The following is a 21756-nucleotide window of genomic DNA, read 5'->3' on the forward strand; positions in this document are numbered from 1 at the left end:
CGATGACTCATAGGAGCCATTACTGTAGGAGCTGTAACTACCTTCCCCAAGAAAGCTCCAATTTAGGGGAAGTGCCGGCTGGAGAGGAGGCAGGGGTGGAGGGACAGGTCACACTGTGTACTATTGAAGGTGCTGACAGCCAGACCCTCAGTTGGGGCAAAACGCAAATACTGAAGCCAGTTCTTTTCTGACGCGTGAGCCCCTCACCACTGGAAATGGAGAAAGCCCAGTTTGGCACACTGAGGGAGCCATGAATCAGCTTCATACTTCCTGATATTGGGGTCTACTGAGCTAGTCTCAGCCTTGCTCTGCGGAACTATTTTGTTCCCAGATAAAACATTTGTTCATAGATTTTCCTCTTTATGCCAGATCTCCCTGGCATAAATGTGGTCCAAGAGAGTAAAGGACATCCCAAAGATGGCTGACAGACCAAAGGATATAATGCAGTCTCTGAAGCAGTACATAGGGACGGAGGCTCTCAGAGAGCTGCGGAAGTTTTACTGCCCCTGCTGTAGGAGACAGGTCTTGCAAGTGAGCTGTGCTATCTGACTAGAAAAACACATAAGGAAGAATTACAAAAGAAAAAAAAATCAACAAAAATCACCCACACTATTGTCCTTGCTATCTTCTAAATTTGTGGGGAAAGTTGAAAAGTGAAGGATAAGATGAAGATATTGTCTGGCTAGAGAGTCACAAGAAAACAGAATACAAATTAGATCAGTGTTAAACAGCCCTTCCTGAGATCCAAAAACGTTGAGCTTGTGGGACAAATCTAACAGTGGAGAAGAGCAAGGAAGAATGACAGTGAACAGCCTGAGCAGAAGAGAGGGGGGAGTGGCGCCCAGTGTACCAGGCTGCACAGGACTGTGCTTGCTGGGGACTGAGAAGAGGAGAATTCGGCCAGGACCTCGGCCTGGTACCAGGCTCTTGGGCAGTCACAGAGCTTCATGGTGGAACTTGCTTCCTCAACAGGTGGACGGGGCTCTGGGGGAGCTAGGTGACCTAGGCTAGGATGCAAATTGGGCTTGTGAAATACCAAAGCAACCAAGAGGGGATGAGAAAAAGAAGAGGCAAGAGAAAGGGGAATGTCCAGTTTTCTCAAGAAGCTTACGGAGTAGCATGTCTCCGGCTCTGGGGTAGCTGGCCTTTGGAAAGTTCAAGGCCCAGTACAGGTTACCAAAGGTAGATGGGCCATTCTGGTGAGCCCCAGGGTGTCAGCTGTTGTGGAGGAAGGAGCTCCGTGGGGTGGGAGTCACAACAGCCTCCTCCTTAAAGGAATGGCCAGTGTGGCCTGAGGACCTTGCAGCATGACAGAAGGTGGCATTTAGAGTTGCAGATATATTGGTCTCCTACTAATGTGCCAGATAGTAGGGAGGTGGATGCTGGAACCTCGTCATCATTAGGAACATCAAGGGTGGTGGATACTAGCTAATGGATGCAGAGGTAGAATGGAGCACATAGATAGATAGATAGATAGATAGATAGATAGATAGATAGATAGATAGATGGGTAGATGGGTAGATGGATGGATAGATGGATGATGGATGGATAATAGATAGACAGATAGACAGACAGACAGACAGACAGACAGACAGACAGATAGATAGATAGATAGATAGATAGGTGATGGGTAGATGGATGGATAGCTGGATGGATGGATAATAGATAGACAGACAGACAGACAGATAGATAGACAGCTAGATAGATGATTGATAGATGAATGGATAGATGAACAAACAAACAAACAAATGAATTGACCTTTTCCTAGGAGTGGATAAATTTCTTCCCAGAGCATTCTGTGAGCATTTCTCCCCTAGGAGTGGTGACTGCATGCTCAGCTCTGAGAACCAGAGATGATCAATAAAGAGACGGCAGCAGGGAACTCCTGCGGGCCACAACAGGTGCAAGCCTGCCCTCACTTCCTCTTGACCCTGACTAGGTGAGAAGAGCAGGAGCTAGCCTTGCTTAGTCCCTTGTGGAGGGGAGATGCTCACAAACCCCTCAATATCACCCTGGGATGAGAAAGCCAACCATCTCATGGAGAATTCGGAGGGCTGACTGAGGCAGTGCCTCCCAGAGGCGCCCCTGCAGCCACACCTTCTGAGGAAACAACTGTCCGGGTGGTGGCTGTTTGTGTGCTGGGCCTAGCTAAGTCTTTCTTTTCTTTAGTGTCCCGTCAGTTGCTGACTCCTGAGACCCAGTGACACTTGGATCAGATGGTGGTGGGACTGCAGAGCTGCTCACCCCTCCGGAAAGCTTCGCTACATAGGTGGCACCGTGCTAATCTCTGTGTCTTTTGCAGAACACGCCCAAAAGAGCGAGGGTAGGAAATCAGCTCACACAAAGCCTAAGGACAGGCACAGCTGTGAAATTCTTAGGAGCCTTTTGGTTTGGTGACACCCAATGAGCTGAGTCGAAAAACCCCACAGCAGCTATCCCAATAGATGTTCAAACAACGCTGGGGGAATCCAAGTGGAGGGACCGAGTGTGGGTGGGAAGAGATGTCTCCAAAAGCCACAAAGTCCCAGGACTGGGCTACACAGGAAGGTACTCTAACCAGCCTGAGCATGCCAACCATGGCCCTGGCAGGCCTTGCCCTTCTCCCCTATTCCCTCTGCCTTGCTAAAAAAAAAAAAAAAAAAAAAAAAAAAAAAAAAAAAAAAAGAAGCATTGAAGCATTAGGTCACATTCCTAAAGCTAGCTGCCAAGGCCTATTCCCTTATTTGACCACTTCATCCTCCTGAGGCTGACTATCAAAGTCTAGCTATCAAAGTATTGAAGTCCAGCAATCAAAATCCTGCTCTGGTGGCCCTAATTAACATTAGAATCAAAATTAAACATCTCATCATAACACAGGGTCTCCCCTTTTACCTGTATAAACTGCCATTTGCCTATGGGCCAGGTCTGTCTCCTACCCAGACAGTCCTTTGGGGTTGCCTTCCCCATCCCCCTTCCTCCTCTCCCTTGTTTCCTTCCCTCTCTCTCTCTATCTCCTATCTTATTCCCTTATCCCTGCCCTCTGTCTCTCTGGGGCAAGAACATCTCCTTTGTGCTGAGAACTTGGTCTTGGGGTGTTTGGAGCCGACTCTTAGGTCCTCACTCCCCCAATGAGTTGTTGGCCAGGGACGACCCCAAGGCCCTGTAAGCCATGAAGGCTGGTGTGCCACCACTGGTTGCATGCCACAGCCAGATGGTGAACCTCTCCCGCTCAAGACTCCTGTGTATTTTAGCTACACAGGAAGTAGACTGGGACTACCATGGACAAGCCCTGCCTACCGACTGGCTTTCATAATACCAGAAGGCATTGTGCAGACTACGCGAGGGAGCAGAGAGTCACCAGCTGTCTTGCTGGGTTATAGACTGAACACTATGGTATCAAAGTGACAGGTGAGATGTACCTGCTGGGGCAATAGTGGCACAATTGTTGGGAACACAATATAAAACTCCCCCCTTCCCCGTGGACTTAGGCCTCAGGGGGAAAATCACACGTGATGTTAAAATCTAGGGCAGAATCCTGGAGCTGAGAAGATCACGGACCCCAGTGGGGAAGCGGCAAATGCTATTGTTTTACTGAAAGGTGTGATGCCCCCTGTGAATTGGTCTCTACACATTTGTGTGTATGGCTGCCACTGTGAGCCTCGGTTGCCCACAGAAGGAAGCTCTTTTACAATCAGAAGTGCCTTGCATACACTCAGTCAAGTTCCTGAGGCTAAGTGATCTTGCTGTGGCACAGTAGCCTAATCCTCAGCCGTAGATGGAGGAAAATGATCAAATATCTGTATCACCCTGTGAGGCTTGGGGACATTGCTGAAGGGGTGTGCGGAGGAATGCAAAAGCTGGAGGAAAAGGTGAGCTGTAACAGAACCCCTTCCTCTGCACATAGCCACCATCCCATCTTCACCAGGGCGGTTGCAACTGCTCAAATAGATGCACAAGAACGGGCCTTGTGATGTTCCTCATGGAGGAAGGAGGTGGACAGGTCACTAGACCCTCACCCGAGATTTCAGACGCTCCCTGCTAGCTGTATGGAATCCTGCCTCCGCTTCACTGGGCTAGAATAGATGGAGTGCGGGACGTCAATTGAGATGGGAGCCCGAAAAAGTCACCATCCATGCTAGGGTGAGGCTCTTCAACACTGCAGCCACTTTGGGTCACCCATGTTCATTCAAATAAACTCGTGTTCTCCATGCTAGACTAGGATGGGACTGTTCCTCTGGTCTGTCGTTGGTGCCTTATCTGGGGTGAGCAGACATTTGTTTCCATCACCCCAGGAAATGCTCAGGCAGACCCTCTGCTCTCCATGAAAAATGTGCCTCACAGAAGCTCAAATTCTGGGCAGCGTCAACATTCCTGAGGAGGAAATGGAATCTTCAGCATATTTCCTTAACTTTTTTTAATCTCCAAAAAGTATAACAGAAATAATTCTGAGGTGAGACCAAGTTTACTCTCAGCAGACTTATCCAGGCTTTGGGTTTTTTGAATTTTGTCTTGTTTTATATAAAACAGGAAGAGAAACACCTATTACACTGGGTTGTAAGGAGAAAACCTGGCTGTCTCTGCTTCCCTCTGCTTGAAAGAAAGCCTGGCCTAATAGGAGAGGCAGGGGGAGCGGTCCTCTCCTGAGACCACCAGGTAAGCAGAGCTGAGGGAACAGCTAGGCGTTGTCAGGAGCCACGCCCAACTCCCACCTCCTCCCCATTCCTTCCTTTTATTCACAGTTCAAGGCTCAGAGAAAGTCTTGTGCCTACTGTGAGGGTGACTGTTGGTAACAGGCCCAGAGGGAGCCGAGGGAGAAGCCACTGCAGCCTGATGATGTGAACCTGAGGGAAAGGGATCAGGAGGCAGAGCTCCTGACTGAGGCCGCCTTCTCACTCCTCTCCTTCTTTCCCTCCATCCCCTACCAGCACTCACCAGGCAGTGGGGGGACTCACAGCTGCCGATGGCAGAGTTCATGGCAACCAGAGGGAGTTCTCCTTCTGTCTTCCCCCCAAGAAAGAAGACAGAGTAGCAGGAATGGAGACCTGTGCTCCAGGAGAGGATTAATGAAGGGCCTGACTCAGAGGGCGGGCCAAGGGAGGTGCCTGCAAGAGCTGCCTTCCTTCTGACCTGAGGCTGGTGCCCCTCCAGCCTCCTGCTGCAGAGACCAAGGTGCATCCAGCTTTGGAAAGTGCTTCCTGGTTTGATAAGTTTTGTGGGCACCAGGAAACAGGTTGTGACTTAAGAATGCTTTCAGAAGGCCCAGTTCCCAGGGAAGGGGGGGGGTGAAGAGGGTTACTGGTAAGCTTCTGGCTTTCCGACCTGAAAACTGGTGGAGATAGCATAGAACTCACTAAAAAGGTAGCGTGCCCAGCGGAGTTGATGCACGAATGAAATGATTAATGAGGGGAAGAGTATTATTCATTCTGGGCACTCTGCCTTCGAGGCTCATGAATGGAGACAGAGGCCCATGAATGGCTTAGAGCAGCCGTTCTCACCTTGGGGGTCACGACCCCTTTGGAGGGGGGTCCAACAACCCTTTTACAGCCTGAGACCATGGGAAAACACCAGATTCACAATAGTAGCAAAATTACAGTTATGAAGTGGCAATGAAAACAATTTCATGGTCACCACAACGTGAGGAGCTGTGTGAAAGGGTCACAGCACTCCACTGGCCTGAAGGACCAGCAAGAACCCAAGGAACCAGCGCTAAGATCCTGAGCTGAGCGCTCTGCAAGACGCGGAAAAGCGTGGAGCAGTTTTTAGGAGCCGGAAAGGTGGAGCTGCTCTCCCACTCAGGGAACTTGGAGGGACCTCTCCAAAGACTTGCTCACTCCCACCCCATGAAAGCCAAACTTAGCAAGCAGCAGCTATGCATGGTAGTCGGTGGTCTTGACCCCCACCATTCGAACACATGGCAAGAGCCACAAAGTTTCCATGGGAGTTGGTCCAAGGGCAAGTCCCAGGAAGAGCACCATAGGGTGTTGGAAGAGGAGGAGATCAGTTGGCTTGAGCTGTGACAGCATTAACACTAAATTGTCGCTCCCCAAGGACCTTATTCCACACACGCTACAGCTTCATATGTGCTGGTCTATGTTGGTCTTGTTTCCCTTGATGACAAACTGAGCATGTGTGTGCTCATGTTACAAATTACACCAAAGAGCCCCCAGAGGACACCGACTAGGCAAGCACTGAGTTAGAGCCCTTCCCTTCTGCACCCTCCTTCTCTTTCTTCTTTTTCTTTCTTTCTTTCTTTCTTTCTTTCTTTCTTTCTTTCTTTCTTTCTTTCTTTCTCTCTCTTTCTTCTTTCTTTCTTTCTTTCTTTCTTTGTGCATACTTGTGAGGTGAAAGTGTGTATGAAGGCCAAAGATCAACATCAGGTGCCGCCCTCCATCTCTCTCTACCTTATTTATTGAGGCAGGGTCTCTCACTTGAGCCCAGAGGTAGCCCCTTTTGTTAGTCTAGCTAGTCAGCTTGCTCTGGGGAATGCCCTGCCTACCATGCTTGGGCACTGGGCTGGGCAGCGCACACACTCAGCTGTGGGTGCTAGGAATCTGGATTCCCATAATCACATTTGCATGTCAAGGGTTTCTCGCTGAGCCAGGCCCTAACCCTCACAGGTGTAACTATTACATAGTAAATAGAAACAACTAGTGTAGCTAAGAACTTAAACTGTTTTCTCTTTTTTATCAGATATCAGCTTTGTTTTCCCTCTTCTGGGACCCGCCCCCACATACACATACCCAGATACACAAACACCAATAGACACACACACAGAAACACAATAGACACAGACACACATATACACACAGAGACACAATAGACACACACAGACACAGAGACACAATAGACACACACAGACACAGAGACACAATAGACACACACAGACAGAGACACACACACACACAGAGACGCACACACACAGAGACACACACACACACATGCACATACACATATACATATAGACACAATAGAGATACACAGACACATGGACACACACACACACACACACACACACACACACCATTCTTTGAACTCATTCTTGCAGAACACTGACGTTTCTCCAGAGCTGCTTAACAGGAATGGCCACAATAGACAATTGCCACTCGTCTTGTGTAACTAACTGCTTCTGCCTATTTCCAGGTCCACAGTCCTGGGGGTTAGAAATCTGTCAAAAGCAAAAGGGCTCTAAAGGAAGGAAGGCCAGGAGAAGAAAGACATGGACCTTTCTCAGGCTCACCCTCCTGGTAAATGACACCAGTGTCTACCATGTGACCCCAGGCCTCATCCTGAGTCCATCCAGGGCATCCTTGCTCTCCCAAATACTGGCAAATTCACCTCTTAAACATTTCCCATGTGATTCCAACCCTTTTCAATGACAGGAACCACTAACCTCATCCAAGCCCCTTTCGGCCCCTCTTCCCACTCTACATCAATTTCTTTGTATGTGACTTCATAGCCTTCTTTCTTTCCTGTCCATGGTCTGGATAAAGTCTTAAAACAAAGCCAGTCATGTTTTCCCTTAGACAGACAGACAGACAGACAGACAAACAGCAAAGCCCTTCCATATTCCCCTGAGCCACAAGGATGAAATGAATTACTCACGCAGCTATGACAGTGTGTCATGACTTCTTTCCTCTAAGCCTGTTGCACACCACTTCCTGTAATTACACCTGGGTCTGGCACGCACATACTCAACCAACGGTAAGTGGATTCAATCAAATACCCAGGGTTATTCTGCTCCCCTTAGTTATTAAATTTTCTTTCCGGTCTCTTAAGCCAGACCTTTGTCCACAAAGAGGTAGATCTAACACCCTCTTCCTCCTTCCCGGGGTCCACGGTGAGATGGTGGGGAACCAGCTCAGTACAGTGTCCCCACAGAAGCACGAGGACCTGAGTTCTAGCGTGGCACTGATGGAAACAGCAGGGCATGGGCCTGAAGACCTGTAATCCCATCACTGGGGAGGCAGAGGCAGGCAGGTCTGTGGGTTTGAGGCCAGCCTGGTCTACATAGTGAGTTCCAGGTCCTCCAGAGCTACATTGTGAGAGCCTATCTCACAATTAATTAAAACATTTGAAGCGGGAGTGGTGTCACACACTTGTAATCCAGAGGACACCCCTGGGGCTCCCTGGCCAGCTGTGGGAAAGTAGATTTGCTGGTCAGAGTCCGGGTGCACATCCAGGGGCAGAAAGCTGAGGTAGCGCAGCTGGATGGAGCCTCTCCTCCAGCAGTATTGCTGATCTGACCTTCGTCCTCACCCCCTTTGTAATGGTCTCTGGCATCTCGTTTTCAAAAGCGGAGGTCTTTGAAAAAGAACAAGAAGTATTTAGTAGAGAAAAAAGTTCAATAAAGCAAATGTTCCCATGCCTTTCCTTTTTAGCAGCTTGGTAGGAAAGATAAGCAGGCTTGCAGGTGAGCAGACAAGGACAGAAGCACTGGGCATTAAAGAAGGAAACGGGCACAAAGGATTTAGGAATGGCACTGAGCTTCATGGGTGGAGGAGCTCTAGAGAGAAGGGTGACTCCATGCAGCGACTCTCAAACCTTGCCATGTGCACAGCCCCGAGGACCAGGCCGCCGGCTGGAAATTTCCCAGTAGAAACCACGCGTTTGCTTACACTGTTCTCTGGGGCTGCGTCGGTTTGGTTCTGTTTCTCAAGGACATGGAAGGGTGATGTGCTAGACCTTTGTCTGCCTTCCATCACCTGTCCAGGAGAATCAGTGTTCTGTTCTGAGTGCTTTGGGCACATGATCAGTGGAGAACTTCCTCAGTGGCCCTATTCATCCAACCAAGGCTCTGAGCAGTGTTTTGGGTAAATCCCAACTCCTCAGGGACAATTTGAGAGCCCTGGGCCACCTCAAGTCAAGACAGCGGCAGGCACATAAAAGTTACTTTCACTGGCAAGGTCACCTTCACTGGCTACAGAGGGGTTGGTAGGGTTCTCTGAGGGTACATATATTTGGAAGATGGAGGTGGGAAAGGAATGAACTCAAAATAGCGACCTTAGTGTGGCAGATTCAATGTGTAGTTTAAGATTAGATTCAGCTGTAAGCATTCTGAGGCCACAGAGACCATAAACCACACATCTAGCAAGTGGAAGAGCAAATGGAGAGGCCTTGGGAGTTAAGCGAACGTCTTAGCCTCGGGGCCAAGAAGAGAGGCATGTGGAACAAGGTGAGAGCCGGGCGGTGACAAGCCTTCGGAATCACTGCTTCCTGACTGATGTACACAAAGCTTCCCAAACAGAAGCTGCTCGTCCAACTGACCCTTCTGCAGCGGTGCTCAACGGCCTAGGTTGCCAATGGCTGTATAGTTAGGAATGTTGCGAGTCCAGAGCCAAGTTGTCTTGAGGTATCTTTAGTCCTTTTACTGTGTGTTGCCCTCCTCTGTTCATGGGGACCTGGGAGCTTCGTCACCATTAGGTCATTTGGGATGTTTAGAAGAGCACTGGTATTTCACCGGAAGGTATTAACTTGGCACACCATGAGCCTCCACTAACTCTGAAGCCACAAGCATCATCAAAGAACATCCGAGGTCTTCAGCAGGCCTCCCTGGCTGGCTGGAACCCACCTCTCTGCTGTCCATCAGTGTATTTGAAAGTGTCTTGATTTATGACTTTCTTTGTTCTGTTACTATGAAAACCTCATCAAAGTGGTACCACATTGGAGTGTGGAATTTGAGGTAACCTAAATCTGTGTTTCGGGGCTGTGGTCAACTCATATTTGGACAGAGAATAAGCTACCGCTTATCACCTCTGAAGTAAGAGTTGTGTTTTGCTCTGAGTTGTTGGCACAGGGCTACAGCAGGATTCGTGCTTCTGTTGTCTTAGATGTGCCGTTACACAAGGCATTCCCCTCTGGCAGAATCCTGGCCATTTCGCCTCTTGAATGCAATACACACACACACACACACCACACACACACACACATTTATGTATTGGGGGTGTTTTGAGACAGAGTTTCTTTCTCTAGCCTTGGCTGTCCTGGATTTGCTTTGTAGACCAGGCGGGTCTCATTCTCAGAGAGATCCACCTGCCTCGAGCTCCCTGAGTGCTGGGACTGCAGGTGTGCACCACCGCTCCCGGCTCCGTTTATATTTTTTAATACATCTTTTAATTTGAGACTGATCTTGTGTGGCCCAGGACAGTCTAATTCACTGTGTAGCCAAGACTCGCCCTGAGCCATGATCCTCTTCCCCCTGCTTCCCTGATGCTGGGACTGCAAGCACCTATAACCGTACCCTGTTTATGCAGAACTGGGGACTGAGCACAAGCTTCAAGCTGCTAAGAAAACACTCTTCCAGCTTAGCTATCGCTCCAGTCACCTAGTCAGTTTAAATGCTTCAGAAAACCTGTCTTGGACACAATAAGCAGCGTGGTGTTCAACGCTATCATGCAAACCCAGTAAAATTTACTCCTGCTCTGAGAAAGCCATCCTGCCCATGAGAAGATGAAGCAGACAAGTAGAAAAAAATTAGAAATGTCTTCAGAAGCTGGGGACATCTGGCTTAGCAGCTGAGTGCTGGCTGCTCTTCAGCGATCATGCAGTTCTCAGCACCCATGTCGGGCAGCTCACAGCCACCTGTGGTCCCAGAGGCTTCTTGAGCACCAGCATGCACAGGCACAGATACACATAAATAAAAATAAGTCATTTAGCTTTTAACACTGTGTCTCTGCAGTGACTGCGGTTTGAACTGATCGATAATTGCAAGTGACTCCTTGATTGAGGAAAGAAGAGGATTTGCCACAACTACCTCCTGAAGGTTAACATGTGCTTTTTGAGGCCTTTTAACTATTCAGATTGGTAAAGCTCTGTCTGTATTAGGGGTTTAGCTGAGAATCCTGGTGTCCATGTTCTATGGGATGTGTGAGGACCTGTTTGATCTCCCCAGGATCATGACTTGTGCTTGTTCGTGTCCATATTCACTGTAAGATCACATCATAGGTTCAAGACCACACTGGGTTACAGAATTCATTTGTATTCTAAATAAATGTTTGTAATATACCTGACAAATCTGTGTTAATTAAAGTAGACTTTTGAATGTGAAAAAAAAATAAGTCATTTAAAATTTTTTTGGACCAGGCTGAAGAGATAGCTCAGAAGTTCAGAGCACTGGCTGCTCTTCCAGAGGTCCTGAGGTCAATTCCCAGCACCCACATAGTAGCTCACAACCATCTATCTGGTGCCCTCTTCTGGCACACAGGTGTACATACAGACAGAACACTGTACATAAAAGGTTTTGGACCCCTCAAAAAGAAATGGTGTGCACTCTGCTCTGCTCTGTGTGGTGGTGGTGGTGGTGGTGTGTGTGGGGGTGGGTGGGGGTGTCGCTTTAAGAAGGAGGTGGGTAAGAAGAAGTATGGAAATGAAAGGTAGAGGGCAGCCTGGGGCTGGTGGCTCCTAGAAAAGCTGTGTCCCCATGGCGGGGCTCTCATCACAATTCAAAAACTGGTTGTGTTGTTGACAGTCAGGGTCTGGGGAACAGGTGTTTCCAGGTTCAAGGCCTTTTAATTCAAAAAACCGAAAACAAGAGTCATGCAGATTTTCAAGAGAAGCAAAATAACTTTATTCTGAGCAAACTGATAGCACAGATCAAAGAGGAACATGCTGTCAAAATTGACAGCTGGCTACAGGATAGCACACAAGGCCATTTTTCAGGGTTTCCTTTTATGGGATTTGAGAGGTTGCTTGGTTGCTAACGGATGGAACACAGACAGTTCTCTATTTTGGTTGGTAGATTGATAATACATTCACTTTGCCCCTACTGTGTGTCCCTTCCCATAATGCATCTGGTTTTAACACATACATATCTAATTGTGGATAGGCATAAATGTTAAGTGGGGTGTCTCTCTAAAAGTTTTCCAGAGATCCACAAGCTAATTCCTGGGGTCCGCCTGTCAGGATGACCATCAAAGGCGAGCCCGCAGAAAGCTAATGGTCCTGTTTGTGAGGTCCCAGAAGGTGCCTGGGAGAGCTGAGGTTATGTGTGTACGATCCCTACATGTGTCCACTCAGACCTCAGCCCTGACTGACTGCTGTTTAACCTTCTTCTCTGAAAGAGCGTCTAGAGAAAAGCAATACTGTCTCTATCAGAAATGTCACCCCAAACGTGAGCCATGCTGGATGGAGTTCCTGCAGCTCAGCTGTCAAGAGGCTTCAATTAGACTTTGGGTGCGGGGCTCCCTTTTCTACCCAGGCCCCTGTAAGGCTTCCTGACTTTCTGTCATACCTCTGCACCCGTGAGCTGCTTGTGCATTGCGCAGTAGAAACCTCTGTATGTCCTGCTCAGAGGTGTGAGTCCTGCAGCCACGGGAGGGTTACTCTTTTTATTTTTATTTGTTTGTTGGTTGGTTGGTTGGTTTTGACGCTGCTTCTCATTGTGGCAGGGGCCCTGCAGAGCTGAAGAAGTCAGGGCTAGGTCTCTGCCCACACTGGCTTCCTTTGGAGGGCTAGAAGGGTACTGGCTAAGAGGCAGCCCAGTAGCAGCTTGTCCCCAGGAAGACAGTGCTGGTATGTGCGGTTCCCAGTGGTGAGCAAACTCACACAACCACACTGCGAACCACGGCTCCCAGTAGAACCGTTGCCTGTCGACTTTTCCATGAAGTCTATTTGCCAGAGCACCAAGAGCCTTCTGCCACCATCCTGGCTGTCTCTATACCACATGCTTCCATCAGGAGAAGGCGCCATGAAGCAGCTCTGAGGTTGCTTGTTCTAAGCACAGTGAGCTGAGCCTTTGGGTTCAGGAACCCAGGCGGAGGCAGGGGGACTGATCTCCCCCCCATGTTTCCCCCGAATTACTGCTCGGAACCATCTCTCGGCTTGGGCATCGGCAGAAACAGTATGGGAGCTGAGATGTCTGGCTTGCAGGACAGGGCTGCAGGCAGTGCGTTCCCGGGCAAGGCCCCTCCGCGCGTCCCGCGCTGCTGAAGTCAAGTGGGGTTACTGCCTGCCCTGCGGCATACGGAGTCTGTAACCCATTGCATTCTCTAGATTGATCCAGGTAATTCTTTCTCTTCTCAAGTCTAGGGGTGAAGGGTGGGATGGAAATAAAACCGGACCTATAACCTGTCAGAGCCTCAGGAAATAGAGAACAGGGCCACAGCGCCACCCAGTGGAAAAATAAAAACCAGCATTCTTCCACCTAGAGGCAGACTAAGCCGGACTAAGCTGTTCCTTCAGAATCCTAACACACCTTACCTTCTAGAACGGGGGGGGGGGGGGGGGGGGGGATGTCGGGCCCTGTCTGTGGTGCTGACATTCTAAGATGCTGTCTGGACCGAGCGGGTGGGAGGAGAGGGGTGGGGGACATCTCTGTCTCAGCACTCCGTTCCTCTCCTCCTCAGTCTACTGAGGAAAGGACAGGAGAGAAAAGGCACAGTCCTCGTCTACACTGCCTTACCAACTGGCAGCAGAAATCCAAAAGACAGCGTTGTTTGAAATGAATGCCTTAGGCTGGGGGTGGCTCAGTGAGTGAGGCATTTGTCATGCAGGTATGAGGGGCAGAATTTGGATCCTCAGCACCTACGACAATTCTGAACGAACTTGGAAGTGTAATCCTAGCACTTGGGATGGGGAGAGAGGGCATCCCCAGAGCAGGTGGGCTGGGCTAGCTATACTAGCCAAATCGGCAAGCTTGAGGTTCGAGTGAGAGGTTCTACTTCAGTGAAAAAAGTGGAGAGTAGCTGAAACAAACCTCTGAATTCCACAGGCATGCACACATGCACACTCACACCCAAGCACACACGTGAACATACGCCACACACATACAAAATATCTTAATGGTTACCCCTTCCTCTTTCTCCTCCTTCCTTCCAGCCATTAACCACACCACACTTTCTACAACACTCAACTATTGAGTGGTGTGTTCCGAGCATTGTGCCAGGCGGTGAGTGTACCAAAGTCAGCAAAAACAGACACATCCATCCTTACGGAACTCACCATCTGGTGGAGGACAAAGACATTAATCAAGGAAGTGTTACATAACCCCAGCTGAGATGAGCATTAGAGCTCTTCTTAAACTGGGTCACGACCTCAAGTCGTGTACCTGGACGGGAGGATGCCAATAAACTTGGCAATAGTAAAAGGTCTCTAGACATTAAGTGACCAGAAATTAATTTAAAATTAAAACTGTAACGAACCAGAGGTGTTCTGTCGGCGTTCACCTGTTTCAGGCATGGCTTCGCTGCAGCATTGGCTCTGAGCACACCACGCAATGTCAGTGAATGCCTGACGGAGACTTAAGACAATTGTACTTCACAAAGCAAAGTGTTCCTGCTGCACACACAGAGTTCTCTGCTTATACAGAGACACAGTAGCGCTTAATCATGAAAAGTAATTTAGGATTTTTCTACCATTATTCCTCAGCATACAAGCAGCAGATTTGTATATCTTTGGATTGTATTGTGTTAGAATGTTTGACTTTAAAAATTGCTGGCAAATGGCAGCTCAGTTTCCAAGTAGGTTCCCTAGTAAGGGGAACAAGGGCTGTTTCTGACATGAACTCAGTGGCTGGCTCTTTGATCACCACCCCCTGAGGGGGGAGCAGCCTGGGGAGCAGCCTTGCCAGGCCACAGAGAAGACAATCCAGCCAATCTTGATGAGACCTGATAGGCTAGGATCAGGAAGGGAGGAGGACCTCTCCTATCAGTAGACTAAGGGAGGGGCATGGAGGAGAAGAAGGAGGGAGAGCAGACTTGGGAATGGATGAGGGAGGGGCCCACAGTTAGGATACAAAGTGAATAAACTGTAATAATCAAAAATTTAAAAATTAAAAAAAAAATTGCTGGTTCAGTGCATAAGGGCTCCTGTCCCCAAGCCTGGCAGCTTCAGTTTAACCCCTAGGCCCCATAAAAAAAAGTGAGAGCTGACTCTTGTATGTTGTTCTGCCTTCCACATGTGGGGTGTGGCATGTATGCACCCATGAGCACACACACATACACCCACATAAATAATAAAATATAATTTACATTTTGCTGCTTGAGATGCCAAGTTTCATTAAAAAATGTTAGCTGAAACTTGGCTTGAGATTAGGACAGAATTTCCAAAAACTTCTGAAATGTAATAAAACATACTTCTGCCATTTTGTACTGTATATCTCTGCAGGGAGGTGTCTTATGCGTGACAGCTATGAAATCAAAGTATCAACTGGTTCTGAGAAATGCTGAAGATGCTGTTCTGCAGTATCAGACACTTAGCCAATATTTGATTTTTCCTGCAAAATTAAAAAGACACCCATCTCATCACTATCCAAATTTGGTTTTGTTTTTATTAAACAGTGATTATATATGTGTATATAACTGTTTTAAAATAAATCTATCACTTGCTATCGGCTAACATTTGATTGATATACCTATTTTCTGTACTTACATATCCAAGGTTACATGAAAGTTTGGGTCACTGGTGGAATGGTCCAAGAAACTGTGCTGCAGAAGAGCAGTGAGCGTGCCACTGATCCTCGCGGGATCCACAGGAGGCTGAATTGACATGTGTTCGTGAAATGAGTGTTCGGAGAGGGCAGCCAGCGCAGAGGCTGGGGGCAGCCGGAGACAGGAACTGAGCGGAGAGGAGCCCGGTGCCAGTGGAGGAGGGAGGGGGCCACAGGCACACGAGTGAGCGTGGTGGCCACGTGAAGAGGCGCGTACTGCGTCTGAGGAGCGAGGGAAGGCTGTCGATGTGTCGTGTTGATTGGATGTGAGGGTGGAGTGGAGGCTGTGAGAGATCGTGTGGGACTTCTGGGATATTTGAAACGGTGCACGATGCTAATTTTTATGGAACTAGGGGACGGTGGAAGAGGGCTAGGTTTGGTGCAGGAGAATATGAATGCAGCCATTGGGTTCAAGAACTGGGTTTTCAAACATTTACGTGGATGTCAAGGTGTCTACACCCTAGGGGACCTCCTGTAAGACAGCCGTACATGTCAGTCTTGAGACTCAACTCAGTATAAGTGACGACTGGAGCTACCATGTGAATGATGAGGCTCTGGTAAAAGTGTAGAGTTGTGGAGGGAGCGCAATAAAATGTCAGAGTAGCCTCAGGTTGTACAGCTTAGCTCAGAAGCTGTGGGTGTGGGAAGTGGTGCCTCAGATCCCACTGTCTTGGTCAGGGTTGTGGTCACTCTGACTGTGCTAGAACGGCATCATCACAGAGAGACAGCAGAGACCAAGCGAGGGAGCGAAGGCTCAGAACTTGGTGCTGTTCTTGCAACCACATTGTCCAGCATCAGGAGCATCACAGCTGCAACTCGAGCTCCAGGGCCCTCTTCTGGCCCCAGTGAGCACTACACACACAGTTCACACACCCGCTCAGGCTCAGACACACCCATACATAAAAGCAATAATGTTTAAAAATGTTGTATGGGGGGCTGGAGAGATGGCTCAGAGGTTAAGAGCACTGGCTGTTCTTCCAAACGTCCTGAGTTCAATTCCCAGCAACCATGATGGCTCATTACCATCTATGATGAACTCTAGTGCCCTCTTCTGGCCAGCAGGCACACATGAAAGCAGAATACTGTGTAAATAATAAATAAATAAATCTTTTTTAAAAAAATGCTTCTCAGGCCAACACTCTTTCTTGGGCTAGGGATGTAGCTCAGTTGCTTGAGTGCTTGCCTAGCATACACAAAGCCCTGGGTTCCATTCCCAGCACTACATGAAACCAGGTATGATGCCAAATGCCCATAATCTCAACACTTGGGATGTAGAAGCAGAAGGTTCAGAAGTTCAAGGCTATCCTCAGCAACATGGTGAATTTTAGGCCAGCCTAGAATACATGAGTCCCTATCCATGGCCAAAATTCAGTGTGGGGAGGTAGTGCAGCAGCAGAGACCGATGGGTTTCCTCTGTGCTCACATGCCTGGTACACCTCACCTAGGACCTTCCCTGCTTTGCAGCCCTCCAGGGTGCAGTACCACACAGGAGGCATTGAGGTGGGCTCTCCAACTGGAGGCTTATAAATGACGATGTCCAGGGGATGTGGACCCTCTTCCTGCCCTCCTGAGCTCTGTACCCATCAACCTCTGAGTGGCAGGTAGGACTTTCCATGTAATGCCCACCAGATTAATTTTCTAGAGTGTGGTGCTGCATGTCTGTCATCCCAACACTTGAAAGGCCGAGACAAGAGGGTGGTGAGTTCAAGGACAGCCTGGGCTATAGAGCGAGACACTGTCACAAAGGGCAAAAGACAAAAACCAGGAGCCTCTCCTGACATCCTCAGCCCCAAAGGCAAACACTGACTGGATGGCAGTGTGGGCTATTCATGCCAACTCCAGCAGCAGAGGGGATGGCTCTTCTTGCTATGGGCAGAGACCCTGCTTGTAAGCTCTGCTCCTGGAGACCTCTGACTGTCAGGCTCCACCCTCCCCTAGACTACTCTGATGGCTGAGCCCAAACCCTAAAGGCACAGGAGCAGCCAACCCCCAGCACCTCCCACCCCAAACCCCTAGCACCCAAACCCATCGCACATGAGGAGCTCCAGGGACTAGGCTTTGCCCTGAGGAGCTCCCCCCAACCCCAGGCCAGGCCCTGCCACCACCCCAGACTTCCTTAACAGCTGGCCAGGCCCCACACTACAGAAAAAAAATCCTAGAAACCCCTAAGCTTCAATATCAGGCCACAGAATCCCTCCAATTTCCAAATTTGCCCCAAGATCGGGCCCTCCAATCCCTCCAATCCCATGCTACCCTGGAAAGCTCTGCCTCCCAATAAACCCTATAAAACCCTGTCTTCTGCTCAGTTCTCTGCTCCTTCTCACCAAGCAGAGGCAGCCACCATCCTGGGTTTTTCCCTCCCAATAAATCTCTTGTGTGAGGTTTGATGTGCGGTGTGACTTCGTAGCTTGCCTCGGCTCCTGACTGGGCTTCTGCCATGGTCCTATGAGTATAGCCAGGAAGGCTTGGGCCATGTGGCTTTCAACAGGAAGCATTCTCTCTGGGTTTCTCGATGAGTATGGTACGGTAAGAGGGGGCTGTCACCCGCCCACCTACTGGTCCTTCACGGGACGCGGTCCCAGTCTTTTTTAGTTTGAGATAGAAAATACAAACCTTCCAACGGGGTCTGACTACAGGCTCAGCCTCCATAAACAGCCTTCATTCTGGCACCAGAAAGAGCTCTCTCGGTTGCCATATGCTGTATCTTAAGAAAGCTGATCTTGAGGAGGATCTCAGAAAGAAGCTGGGTTGGCTGAGAGCATTATCAAGGACTCGGGATGACTCTCTTCCCCTGTGAGTCTTTGGAAGGAGACAGGCTGGTTGCCACCAAAGAGGAGCAACAGGGAACAATGCAGCCCTGAAGACCGAAGACCCACAGCGTCTGCAGGACTTGAGTCGAAAGTACAAATATAGGTCCTCCATGCCCCGTGCCTCCAATAACCAAGACATCAAGCTAGCAAACTGAAAAGTGTGCTGTCATCCAGCCGTGGAAAACTTACCTTAAAGACAACCTCACAGCCAATTTTCACTTTTCCCTTGGAATTAAGGCTCTTTGAGTCTATGTTTAAATGGGGTAGCACAGGGAGGCCAGAACTTGACTCCTAACTACCCTCTTATCATTGAATTCCTCACCCTCATCTCGGCCCCAAACCCAGGGGTGTGTGCAAGCCCATGCTCCAGTACACACATCTAAGAGATGCCCACTCTCTCCTTCCCTGGCAGGGAGATGAAAGGCAGATATGAAGGGCAATCAGAAAACATCCCGCAGAACTACTAAATAATGACCCATATCAAGTTCTTCACAGCAGTTGATCAAAGGCAGGCAGTTATGACAGAGCTTGGAGCCGTGATCCACAAAATGGAAATCTTGATAGCAGTGTGTGTTCAAGCACATGGTGGCCAGGAATAAGTGGAAGGCAGCTCCCAACGGTCCAGAATCTTACCAGTGATGATAAGTGTTGACACTGAGACCAGAACCCAAGTGTACCCCTGGCCCATGGTTTTCCTCATAGCTAATCCTTTCCCTTTATTTATTATTAAATAAATAATAATAAATTAAATAAATAATAAATGAATCCCTTTATTATTAAGTAAAGGGAAAACTGACAAAACTGATAAGCAAAATAGAAGGTTTCGTGAATGTTGTGTGGAAAGGGATTGTGGAACCTGTCAGATGTCCTCCTGGACATGCAAGACTAGCAGATAGAAAAAGAAGAGGCGCCTCCACGACCCTCATCCCTGAATATCAGACTGTGATGTGAGAAGAGCTTACACCCTCAACAGAAGCTAGCTTAGGGTCCAGCTACTAACATGAAGACCAGAGAGCCATACTCCAGTGAGGTATGTGTCTTCCTTCCTTCCTTCCTTCCTTCCTTCCTTCCTTCCTTCCTTCCTTTTCCTTCCTTCTTTCCTTTTTCCTTCCTTCTTTCTTCCTTCCTCTTTCCTTCTTCCTTTCGCCTTCCCTCCCCTCATCTATTTCCATCCCTCTCTTCCTTTTTTGATACAAGGTCTTCCTGTATAGCTCAGCCTGGTCTTGAACTCTTGACAAGCACCACCACAGCCAGCTCTTCCTAGTTTTGTTTTTTTCCTACTCTGTTCCCTTTTCCAACCCTCAATCATCTAATTATTGTTCAACACACCATTTGATACAGGGGAGCAGCAACAATATGCTACAGCCCAGAGCTAGTAATTGTGAAGATGTATCCTTAGGGCAGGAAGTCAAGACAGAAACCTGAAAGCAGGGACCTGGAGCATAAACCATGGAGGAGTGCTGTTCACTGGCCTGCAGAAATGTCTGTGGGGGCATTTTTGTGACTGCTGATGAATTTAGGAGAGCCCAGCTCTCTGTGGGTGGTAAGTGCTATCCCTAGGAGATGGGCTAGTAAAGAAGGTGAGGAGATGTGGCTGGAGAGATGGCTCAGTGAATGCGCACAGGCTGCTCATCCAAAGGACCTGGGTTTGGTTCCCAAAACCCATATGAAGCAGCTCACAAACACCTGTAACTCCAGCTTCAGGATACCCTGGCCTCCTGGGACACCTACACACACACACAATTAAAATGAAAAAGGTTAGTGGAGCATAGGCTGGAGAGCGAGCAGGTCTGAAGCCCCTCTACTTTCTTTAGTTCATCTAAAGCTGGGCAGAGTTCATCTAACGAGGGCCAGATTCAAAAGAAAGCACCGGGGAACCTAAATGGACAAATTGAAAAAAAAAAAAAAAATTAAAAGGATCTATGGGAACCGGCCGCGGAACTAGGTGCTTAAACGGAAACCCTGCACAGCTTTCCCCTGAAATGTCATCTGATCTCAGAGCATATGCACGGAGACGTGGGCTTTTCCGGATCTCTGACATGAAGGAGCTTGCTCCAGGGAGCTGTTCTCAGTCTGCAGCTTCGCTCGGCAGGCTCTGCTCATCCTGACAGTGTTGATGGGGATGGACGCGCGCCAGCTTCTTCATTGCCAGATTTCTTAATTAACTTGCTGATACTGTCAGTATTTTGGACCGGAGCCCTTCCTTGGCTATTTTTAGGGGCTTATACTAGGAACCCACCTGTCATTTAGCGAGCCTGTCTTAATGAGTGACACGCATAAGGACACTGAATCAAACAGGAAAGGAACACTGCCTGGTAGGGCATCCAGAAGGGTCTCTCCTCACAGCTTTAGGATTCTGGCTCCATGTCCTCTCCCATCTCCAGGGGCTTCAGAACATCTCCTGGTCTTGGAGACAGCCTCAGGGAAGAGGACCTGGACTGGCCAATTTTGCTGTATTCTAGGTTCCACACAGCAGTCATGTGGTAAATGGATCCCATTGCCACAAGATTCAGAATGGGAAACAGATGAGAACAGGAAAGAATTTTCAAAACATTTCTTCTGAAGTCACTCCAAAACTTCATGCCACAGTCACAGAAACAGCAGCCTATAGGAGCAAGGTGACTTTAAAAAAAAATCACCTTTTCATTGATTCTTTGTGATTTCATGTCATGCACCCCAATCCCATCCATCTCCTGTCCTCTATATCTGCCCTCTGTCCTTGCAACCTCCACCCCCAAAGAAATGAAAAATTAAAAAAGCCCAAATAAAAACAAACAAAAAACATCTCCCCGTGGAAGCTGAGATGTCTCACTGCGTGTTCCACAGTGTTCCCTCCTGTCCACACACCTCTCCTTGCAAATGTTCACTGCAGTGAGCCCTTGGTCTGGTTCGAAGCCTCTGGCTTCAGCTACTCTCTGGGAACTGGATCCTTACCAGGGCTCCTCTCAGACAGCCTGTTGTTGTCAGGTGACTTCTCGGGTATGCAGAAGTCACAGGGGTGGGAGAGGATGGAAGCCTAACAGCAGGACCCAGGTTTTCCAGCACCCAGTGAATCATGTCAACAACATGCCAATCAATGCTCCTGTCAGCACAGGAGATGGGGAGATGGGGAATCTCGTGTATTTGAGATATTAGTCTTCACTGACTAGTCTATCTCTACGGTTGCCATTCAATTCTTTTAGATATTCAAGGGAATTTGGTCACAGCATTTTTCATGATGGTGAAACCGAAGAAGGCAAAAAGAATGCTTACTGTCCTGGTTAGCAACTGTCAGCCTGGCACAACCTAGAAACACCTGGAAAGTGGGAACCTCAACTGAAGACCTGCTGTAATTAGACTGAACTGTGGCTCGGATGTAGAACATTTATTTTAGTTGCCAATTCATGTAGGAAGGCTCAGTCCACTGTGGGCAGCGCTATCCCTAGGCATGCTGGGATGTGAAAGAAAGCTAGCGGAGCACTGGCCAGGCAGCCAGCCAAGGAGTGCGCCGTGCAAGCCATGTCCTCCCGGTTTCTGCTCCGGTCCCTGCCCTGCTTACCTCCAGTG

General features: G+C 48.7%; 1 protein-coding gene across 1 annotated transcript in view; it reads right to left on the reverse strand.

Moving 5' to 3' along the window:
- The window catches only part of LOC110555510 (solute carrier family 23 member 1-like), a 46245-nt gene extending 41177 nt beyond the window's left edge, over positions 1–5068 (reverse strand). Inside the window, exon 1 of the mRNA XM_060380172.1 lies at positions 4912–5068. Within this exon, the coding sequence (XP_060236155.1) occupies positions 4912–4953 (42 nt within the window). The 5' untranslated portion in view covers positions 4954–5068. The remainder of the gene's footprint in view (positions 1–4911) is intronic.
- Positions 5069–21756: the final 16688 nt, after the last annotated feature.

The sequence above is a fragment of the Meriones unguiculatus genome, chromosome 3, assembly GCF_030254825.1.
Source record: "Meriones unguiculatus strain TT.TT164.6M chromosome 3, Bangor_MerUng_6.1, whole genome shotgun sequence".
Taxonomy (NCBI): Eukaryota; Metazoa; Chordata; class Mammalia; order Rodentia; family Muridae; genus Meriones; species Meriones unguiculatus.